Consider the following 10,681-nt stretch of genomic DNA (forward strand, 5'->3'; position numbering starts at 1 on the left):
GTAATACGTTAGAAAAGTTGCTTCTGGAAAAACTAGCATGGGATATATGTGACTTTTATTTTTCTTATATAGTAGCTTAAGTCATGCTGCATGGTATATCTGTTTATATTAGTCATTATATTGAAAAATTAGCTCAAAATAGATATATTTTTAGTAAAGAAGTTGATCCACAATTGTTAGGGTTAAGAGTTACCGAGTGGCGAGTGCAAAGTCTTTACATGAATTAGACTTGGGACTTTGAACTGAAAGAGTTTGTGATTTTTTTATATTCTTTTGAATTTAAATTTGTAGTTTTAATCTCAATAATTTAGCATAATTTTATATTTAGTTCATAATAATAATAATAATAATATGATTCAGTATTTGGAATGAAAAACTTGTGTGATTTGTACGTAATACTATTAGTACCACAAAATAATTTTATATTTTTCTTCTTACAATCTTTGCTTTGTAGTAAGACCCACATTTCTGTTGTTATTGCGTTAGAATTAAAACAGTGTAACTGATATATATAGTTTATTCTGATATTTTTCAAATGGTTCAAACTCAGTAGTGACAACAATAAAACCCATATGTTGGTTGTGAAACAGGCTAAATACTAAACAATACAGGGAAGCTATGACATTCTCACAGTTGGGGGTCTCAATGTTTCACATTCCAACATAAATCTTGCCTGTAATGAGAGGAATGTGACCAGGACTAATCTTTTAAGTGCTGTAAAGTAATTTTCTTTGTAATTTATGGTGTCTGTATCGTTTGGTAATCTCTTCTAACAGGATGTATCAAGTAACAAGAGGTCAGGCTCAGGCGGTGTTTATTGAAACCGCCTGTACTATAAACTGTTACATACATTTGTTTTGTTAGTAGTGACAATTAGTTTTGTCTCTATTCTGAAACAACACACACGGACATATGTTGAAATAAACTTGTTTGAAAGTTCAAAGAAATGATATTCAAGTACCGAAAAGCTTTCTTACTATCATATCTACAGTAACGTTCAAATGCGCACGCACTCGTGCTCGGTTGAACGAGAGTGACCACCAAAAGGGGTGAGATAGTTTACGGACAACGTACAAAGTTCACGCTGCTGACCCCACGGTTTATTTGGCACAATAAACACAAAAGTATGACTGCAATGAAACATAAACATAAATTTTAAATAAAAATATACTTATGAAACAAAATTAAAATGTTTTTATGTACATATATAAACATGAAATCCTAGTTAAAAATAAAAATACTCATCTATTGTTTAGGTTTATTTACAAATATTATTTACGAATCTGTATATTACTTGAAACCATAATAACGTGATTATTAAAAAAATTAAAAAGAGATAAAATTTGCATTTTATAGAGGATACAATTTTTTGGGGATTTCAAAATAATGTACTAAAACATTAAAAGTAATAAGTTCAAATCTGTAGCAAATATAAATATTGTAATCATTTCTTATAAATACAATATTAAATAAAGATATTAAAGATCATAATGCAAAAAAACTAAATTTATTAAAAGTAATAGACTTTATGTTTCTTAAACTACCTACATTTGTCAAAGTACTTATGAATTTTCGAATGTATTCATCCACTAGTTTTATTGTTGGAATGAAATATAGCAAGACTCGCATTGCCTACTAAGAAAGTTAGTGGCCGGTAGTCATCGGGTTAACATGAACCCCAATATCTAGTGCGGGGGAAGAACAAGATATTGAGCCAAAAGTGTCCCACTTAAAAAGGAAGGGGAGGAATCAAAGAAAATGGGGAGAAGGACAAAACATAACAAACCTGGTTGATCAATTCCAGGAAAGGAGGCGAAGGTCTGGACACATCCACTGGTGCTAAACATGATTGTGTGGCATAGGATGGGGGGAGGAAATAGGCTGTCAAAATCATCATCCTCTTATTCAGGTACCCCTGAACAAGGTATACCAGGATAATCTGACAGAAAATCCAAAGCTCACATGAAGGTTGCCAACTCCTGATGAACCAAGACCATAACATCTTCTGCCAACAATTGCAGGCCCGAAGTCAGGTTAACTGCAGTTGGAACAGCAGTAGTTGTTGTAGCATTAAACTCTGAATTCATGATAGCTATGAATGTAAATAATAAAAAAAAATCCACACAGGGAGCTAAAAAAGGAAGAAAAAAATGTAAGAAATTTTAAGACGTAATGTTAACGTGTACAAATGAAAATTGAGAACTGAAGTGTAGCAAACTCAAAAATAAAACTAAGTTCTCTAAAGAAAAAAAAAATAGTAACTGATTGAAGTTTCATTAGTAAGCTCAAACAAAAAGCATGTCTAAATATCACTAATGCCAATTGAGAAGTGAAGTTAAGTTAAGCTGCATAAGTGGAGGGTTGTTGCATTCTTCCTTGCATGTTATCATACAGCTGCCTCATGTGTAAACAGAAAATGTGAGAGTAGGTGGGAGCTTCAAACCTAGTGGCAAGCAAATGTTTGCACATATAGAGGGAAGCACAATTCAATAAAAGCTGTTTTCTGAGAGGAGATAATATATCATATCAGAAGCTATTGGACTTCATAGAATTGTGCATACCAATTGTGAAAGTTGTATAACAATGATTACTCTGGCCATCATAAAAACATACAAAATTTGAGTATTAAATGTCACAACATTCTGTAATGCAACAAGGTAAAATATTGAAGAACATTATCAACTATAACAGTAAAAATATCCAATAATGTAATTTGTCTCTTATACTTGTGCCAGGCTGATAGCCTACTTATATATATCCATGCACTCCTATCCAGAATTTTTACTTTTGCCTAAAAATTAGGTTTAGGTTCAAGTTAGCTATTTACTCACCAATTTTCATAAGAGTAACATAAAAAAAAAGATATTTTGAAACAAAATAATCTAGATATAAATGCATTATATTTCCAGGTTAAGTCGTTAACACACAGGATCACCTACAAAAGTTGTAGTATTTTCAAAATGAGACCAAAAACTTGAGTGCTTTCGATTAGTTGACTATTCTTCTTCAGGAGAATAAATGGTTATGTTTAATGAGTGTGATGAAATAAATAGGCTCAGATGTCAATGTCATATAAATCATGTGTTCAATGAGTTGGCCTTGAGAGCTAGCCAATCATAACCTAGAGTTGTTTGTGTCATGTTTAGTTTTGTGCCAAAGAGGGTATGTAAAGTTCATAAAAGACTTATGTTGGATAATAGTTATAAGAATTGTTTACTAATTTCTATAAAGATAAAATCAAAAATAAAATTAACAATAGAAATAAAATTAAAATTAAATAACAGCAAAAGGTGGTGGGAAATAGAGAAAATAATCATGTAGCTCAATATATAGGAAATCAAAACAATATATATATATATATAGAAAGAGAGAGAAATTTAAGGAAGAATGATACTAACAATGTACAGTAAGTTTAATCATGAATTTATTTTTGAAAAATCTTTTCAGAGACTTGTAAAGATCAACAACCTGGGATTGAGATTGATACCATTTGGCATTACAGTATTTAACAGTGCTATCCAATAAGCTTCTTTAATTTCACTGTTTCTGTTAGATGTAAAATTTGTCTCTTATACCCATAAGTTTAATGTCTTCAAGAGAGTGTCCAGGCATGTGAAAGTGTTCAGCAAATGGAAGTTCTTTGTTTGTGTTTATTGTTGATTTATGGTTATTAAAACATTCCTGTATAGTTAAACTACATATTGGAAATTGCATTTTCGACATTGGATTAAGTAAATAACATTTTTTGTAGAGCAGGTTATGGAATTAGGGATTTTGAACTGCTTTCGGTTGTTGCTATCAGAAAATGTGTCCATTTCCTATATGAAATTACAGGTTTGAAATCGCTTATTATTGCAAGGTTGACTTCCACCTGGTGTCGGCTTAAAGTTTCTTTTAGCATGAACTATGTGTGAATGCATAGTTTTATTCTTTCTGAAAGAAATGACAGGAACTTCTGTAAAATTGATTTTAATCAATCATTAAGTTGAAGTAGGTAAAAGTGTTTCTTTAGTATCCGGGGTAGATTTTTTAGTTTTGGGTGATAGGTAATAACCAGTGGAACATGAGAAGAATTGGTTTTAAGTAATTGTTTCAATACAGATGTACGTGGTATATTGTTAGCTTTCTCAACTTGTTGGGTGATAGTGTTTCGTTTACAACCTCTTTCAGTCATAGTCTATTTCAAAGAATTAATGTGATGGTCATAGTTCTTACTGTCAGAGCATATCTTCTTTAATCTAAGTGCTTGATTGAATGTGATATTGCGTTTGGTATGTCGAGGGTGACAACTTTGATTGTACAAGTATTGTGGTTTATCTGTTGGTTTTCGGTACAAATCAGTATGTAGAACACCATCTTTTAATGTTAGGTTTACATCCAAAAAACTTATTTGGGTAGTGGAGTAATCTAGAGTAAACTTTATAGAACTGTGGAAGGTGTTATTAAGTCTATAAAAGGACAATAACGAATCTTCATCTCCTATCCAAATGAAAAAAATTTCATCAATGTAGCATCTCCAAAACATTGGTTTGTCTGTGCAGTTTTCCAAATTTGTCTCTGTCTCTTAAAAATGTTGGCATAGTTTGGTGCCATCTTGGTGCCCATAGCTGTGCCTTTTGTTTGAACATAGAATTCATTATTAAATTCAAAACCGTTAAGTGTAAGTACTCATTCAGCTAAGTCTGTAATAATTTGAGTGTTGGGTTTGTCTAGTTTTTGCAGAGAAGGTTCTAGGGCTTTTAAGCCTTCACCATGGGGAATGTTTGTGTATAGAGAAGAAACATCCATAGTACAGAGAATAGCATTTGGAGGAAGTTTTCTGTTGCTGTTAATGTCAGAGATCATGTTTAGAAAATGTGCTGCGTCTTTATTGTACGACTTCAAAAGGGGAGGGGGGAATATATTTGATGTGGTGATCAACATAAGCAGTTAAGTTTTTAGTAGGCATAACGCAATAAGAAATAATAGGATGACCAAGATATTTGGGTTTCTGTATTTTTGGTAGCATGTAAAAGCAACCTGGAACTGGGTGTTTAGGTGAAAGGAACTGTAATGTTTCATGACTGTTGTGTTGGCTTTTCTGTAAACTACATAGCATATTTTCAATAATTTTAACAAATTGCGGTGTGGAGTCCAAATTTACCTTTTTATAGTGGTTTCTGTCATTAACTTGTCGGTAAGCTTCATTGATATAGTTGGTTTTATCTTGAATGACAATGGCACCACCCTTATCAGCTGGTTTAATAATTTCATTTTTGTGTTTCAGTGCAATTAGAGCAGAATGTTCCCTGTGGGAGAGATTGTTTCATACTTTTGAGTCAGATTTAATAGCCTGAATTACATCATTTTCAATTGCAGTAATAAAACTCTCTAGATGTGTTTCCCTGTTAGCTGGGGTGACCATAAGGATTTTTCATTAAACTGTGAGTCAAAATTATTTCTTTCAGTGGTTTGTTTGTGAAAAAATTCTTGAAGTCTTAATCCGATTGCAAATTCTTGGAGGTCAGAAATGACTTCAAAACTATTTATGTTTTTAGGGGTAGGAGAAAACTTAAGAACTTTACTAAATAGTTTGTGTTGAGCTTCAGTTAGTGTATTAGAGGACAGATTGACAACACTAGAAGTGTTCTTGGATTTGTGTCGATCAGATGGAGAAGTGACTATGTTAGTGTAATCAGAAGTAGGATCTAGTTAGGAGAGAGCTCAATGTACATGTTTACATTGTTGAAGTTATTAACCAGCAGCTTACAGATGGCACTAGTATGAATTTGTTTAAAGTTAATATTTTGTTCTAAACAGAAATTGTGGCTTGGATAGGAGAAACCTTTGTCCTTATGTGAAAGATCATGATGCATTATATTTCATCATTATCACACATTACATCAAGATAAAAATAAAATATCTTGTATGTCACAGTAATCAATTTTATACTGTCTTTGGTATATAATTTATATATAATATAATTTAGTATCTTCAAGCATCTATTCACTCTATAATGTTTTAACAAAAATGAAAATGTCCTACATGCTGTACCTGATCTTTGACCTCCTTTAAAACCCTAGGGAAAGCATTTCTTGTCAAGGCACTTTATTTCTGATCTTTCTGTATTTTGTTTTACCATAAAAGTATAAACATTTTAGGCCAATTCCAATATTTACTACAGAATGCTCACAGTAAGCATATTGCATAAATCCTTTCTATAAGTAAGGCAAGTGGCTGATAGCACCAGTAAAATTTTTTTTTATTTTTTATTTTTGACTAAAGGGAAAGCAAATAGCTGGCAGCATCTGCCACCAAGATTTTATTTCTTCTTGAACTTCTGACTAGAGAGAAAGGAACAGGATGGCAGTATTAACAGTCAACTTTTCATGGTTTGAAGATCACCATACCCATTGAATAACTGGACAGTCAATTAATTGATTAACAAATAAAACTAATCACCCAGTTCTAAATTGGTATTTTCTATGACTTTTTATGTCCTTAGTAAGTCAATTAGGATTAGGTTTAATCTTCCCTATTAGCCATTTCTTCTTTTTTTTTTTTTCAGGAACTTGTCTATCTTGAATTAAAGCAACTTATTTTTAAAATTTCACAAATATGTCTACTTTACCTTTTATTTTTAAACTCATTATCACAATTCACTAAAAATAAATCTTGTCTTATGGCATTAAGGTTTCTGAAAATGTGACAAAACATCAAGCATAATTATACAACAATCATTCCTTCCCAAATATTCCTCAATACAACTCTTGTAATCACATACAGTCATGTTAAAAATAAATATAAAATAGCATCTTTCTTGTTGGTTCCTTAGCCATTTTGTACAGAACACCATCCAAAATTATTAAGAAAAATCTCTCTCTCCCTCACTACGTGACTCAATACAATCCCTATCAGTGTCTCTAAAATTTGTCACCTATGATTATTGCATAAATATTCATTTTAGTAAACAACTTTTTATTGATGCCATTGGAAATAAACAAATTCAAACAATAACTGGGATAATGAAAAGTTTGAAAAAAAGAAAACTTAGAGTATAATAATTTAAATAATAGTTTTAAAGATAAGAAGCCCATCAGATTTTAGGAAAAACAATATAGGATCAAAAATAATCCTCAATTGAGCTGTAAGGCATACCTAACTAAATATATGGAAATGGGGAAGTGAAACCACAGCTTCCACTTGTTTGGTTACCATAATAATCAGCTAGCTAGAATCACACCAGTGCAATTTTGCCTACAGCTTCATTAGAAATACTATCCACAAGTGGTTGCTTATTAGAGGTAATAATAAAATACAAATCATGGAAATTATGGATGTGTTTCTGCACAATTCTTCTAAATTTTTCATAATTTACACAAATGTTGGGCTTACCAGCTTCTAACACTTCAGCAGCTCTCCACATTTAAATTATAACTATTAATAATAAAATACTTTTTTTTTTTAGTATATGGTGGTTTTCAGCAGTGAACTTTGTCACTCCAGGTACTTGTGGCATAGATACACCAGTTACCAAACAAAATAAGAAAAGTACTAAAATTCACCTGAATTATGTGTACATTAATCCCTTGGTGTAAGCACAAACACTGAGAGATTACAAATGAAGGGCCAGCATATCACTAGGTTTTCTTTAGAAATGTAAAGGTAGTCAAATATGTGATATGAAGGTCTCTCTTATTTCAATTTCAATAAAGGGTGAATAGGCACTTGATAATTGAAGTTGCTAATACTACTTCTACTTTTAAAGGGGTGACAAGAGTTGCCATGGCAATTACAGACTAGTTAGCGTTAGCTGGAGGATCCGAGAAACTTTGAAAAACCATTTTAATGAAATACAGTATCATGAAAGAAACCCAACATGGATTCACCAAAAAGAAATGTCTCCTACATGTAAGTAGTCTTTTATCTTTTAAAGGTGTTACTTGTTATCTAGAAATTGAAAGTATGTTGTTTTCATGCATCTAGATTTACCAAATGTTTTGGGTAAGATGCTATAAATGAAATTACCTAAAATAATTACCCAACTAAGAATTGGGGAAAAATTAGTTTAAATTCAGTAGATTGTAAAGTGGTTCAATGAGAGAAAGTCAAAGACTGTTATTCATAGTAGCTAGTCAAATTGGACCTTTGTTACTAATGGTGGATCAGATTGGTCATTGTACTGTACTTTAGGCATTTGCTCTTTTGAATTTACATTAATGCTATTGATAGACATAACTGTAGTTATATTTTTTGTTAACAAGAATGTTAATTTTTGCTGTTAACAAAAATAAAATAAAGTAGACTTCCATTTGACATAGACCCTTTGAAAACAAGCAACACTCATGAAAAATAGGGTACAAACTTTCTTTTTTAGAGGACATTAAAAAAAAAAAGAACCTCCTCCTTCCTTTTTTCAAAAACTCCAGATGTTAAACATGTTTTGTTCTTTTACTTGCACTTACAGCTAAGTGCAAGGTAATACATTTTGGAATATCATAATTTGGATCATACATTTCATAAAGAGTTGAATCCACTCAATAATGTTACTGAAGAAAAAGATCTTTGAACAGTGGTGAATAAGTTACTCAAGCTATTATGGCAGTGTTCTGTTGCTAGAAGTTAACAGAATTTTATGGTGTATTTCTAAACATACTGATATTGATAAAAAGTCAAAAGAGGTGATTATTTCTTTATTATAAAAAAATTCCTAGCTATGCCTCACATAGGATACTAGATATGTAATGTTTTGGTATACATATCTAAGAAAGGATACAGACTTATTGAAAAGGGTTCAAACGAGAGCTAACAAGATAAATGGGTTTTCTTACAAGTTACAGAGATCTGATTTACTACTAAGAAAACAAGGATATGAGGTTATTTTATTGAAGTTTACAAAATTATCTGGTCTACTATTATATGAATAGTAATGAGTATACTGTATTCTTACCAGTTACTGGCTCTCCTCTTCTGTACTTCAGTCCACTTGCCACAATTATCTTGTAAGGGTTTGCCCAGTTAGCTGGTTTTAGTTCATTACTCACATTAGGCCTAGTTGGAATCATACTTTCACATTCTTCTTTAACAAAGCCATAATTAACTTCTAAAGAATCAACTGTTAAATTAAAAAATATGAAAAACACGTATAAATAATGAACCAGGTTAATTCTTTTCATGTTAATAATTACAAGCCGCTTACTCTCCAACATTGCAATTTCTATAATACCGCACACATTACATCGGCAGTCATGCAATTGTGTACTAACAGTCAGGTAAGTTTATCAACTTATTTTGTTCAGTGCTTAACCTTCTAGTAGCACCTTCCATTACTTCGAGTTGAGCATACATAATAAGTAGTGAAAATAAAGTTTTAAGCATTTAATATAGAAAATCAAAACTGACAATAGGCTCAAAGTCAAAGTTATTCAGATTTGGTGCCTAAGTTTTTTTAACCTAGTGTCTTACAAAACATCCGTTAATTAATTTCGCAAGTTCCTTTTTCATTTCCTGCAGATTCCACGGCATCTCTTTACTATAAACAGTTTAAGCTGAAATGCATTGAGCAACACCTAACAAAAACAACACAACTTCATTTCACGGGAAATGACATATTAGAATTTAGAGTTATATATAGTGGTGTTGGAACGCAAGGGAGACTGCGTTCCCTTACTTTTTTTTAGCTGGAATGCCGTTTCCTCAATAGTTTTCCCACCCTTAGAATAAAGAACCATTAACCCTTTCATCCAAGTTGTAGGCAAATTATTAAAGTATAATAAAAGAAAATGTGTAGTTCTGTTAGTATTGATTACAAAGCTCCAAACAACTTATGGGCAGAGCTTATACTTTTCACGCTTATCTTTGTAGTTATTATATTGTTACGACAGCGGAGGTCACGTGACTCTGTAAACACGTCATGCACTTCTAAAAAGTTCATGAAACCTCAAGAGGTTACTAGATTCGATATTCTTGTACATATAAGACGGTCAAGATGTGACGGCAATAATGGTAAGTGAACTGCGGACAGAGAGAGGGTGTTGTTGAGTCGAGGACGTGAGACGTTCGTTGTGAATTATAGCGTTTGTTATAGCGCGTTTGTTGAAATCAAGTGTATTGCAAATTTGTATTCAGAAAGAATAAACCAGTTTTATTTAAGAAAGGACTTGTTTCGGTAAAGTTTCTTCGGAAAGAATTTTTACGGAAAATTAACTAAAGACTGGAGGCATAACAAATTGGTGTCAGAGAGTGGGACTGAAAAGAAAAAAAATGGAAACGAGAAGCGGCAAATCAAACTACAGCATAGCAGTTTTGATGGCACCAATACAAGAACAGCCAAAAAAAAAAGAAGAAGAAGAAGATGAAGGAGAAAATATGCAAGAAAAGAAACAAGAAGAGAGACAACAGCAGTTGCAAGAAAACCTGCAACAGTGGCAGCTCGAACAACAAAATAAAGAAGAAGAGAGATTACAACAGTTGTTGGAGGAAAAAGAAAAGAAACAAGAAGAGACATTACAGCAGTTGTTGGAGGAAAAAGAAAAGAAACAAGAAGAACGAGAAAATAAACAAGAAGAGAGATTACAGCAGTGGTTGGAGAAAAAAGAAACAAACTAGAAGAACGAGAAAGAAACAAGAAGAGAAATTACAGCAGTGGTTGGAGAAAAAAGAAACAAACTAGAAGAACGAGAAAGAAACAAGAAGAGAAATT

General features: G+C 32.1%; 1 protein-coding gene and 1 long non-coding RNA gene across 7 annotated transcripts in view; one reads left to right on the forward strand and one right to left on the reverse strand.

The window, feature by feature from the left end:
* Positions 1-9,712, reverse strand: part of LOC106474170 — a 65,086-nt gene extending 55,374 nt beyond the window's left edge. The window contains exon 1 of one of the 5 annotated variants that reach the window (XM_013934897.2): positions 8,930-9,663. In XM_013934897.2, coding sequence (XP_013790351.1) covers positions 8,930-9,188 — 259 coding nt within the window. In that variant the 5' untranslated portion in view covers positions 9,189-9,663. Of the gene's footprint in view, positions 1-1,786; positions 2,096-2,831; positions 2,857-8,929 lie in introns of those variants that run through there. The other 4 variants (XM_022379571.1, XM_022379612.1, XM_022379679.1 and 1 more) reach the window with 4 other exon arrangements.
* Positions 7,754-10,681, forward strand: part of LOC111083296 — a 47,604-nt gene continuing 44,676 nt past the window's right edge. For both annotated transcript variants that reach the window (XR_002608937.1, XR_002608954.1), the window contains exon 1: positions 7,754-7,890. This is a non-coding gene — a long non-coding RNA (uncharacterized LOC111083296). The remainder of the gene's footprint in view (positions 7,891-10,681) is intronic.

The sequence above is a fragment of the Limulus polyphemus genome, unplaced genomic scaffold, assembly GCF_000517525.1.
Source record: "Limulus polyphemus unplaced genomic scaffold, Limulus_polyphemus-2.1.2 Scaffold5, whole genome shotgun sequence".
In the NCBI taxonomy this organism is placed as follows: Eukaryota; Metazoa; Arthropoda; class Merostomata; order Xiphosura; family Limulidae; genus Limulus; species Limulus polyphemus.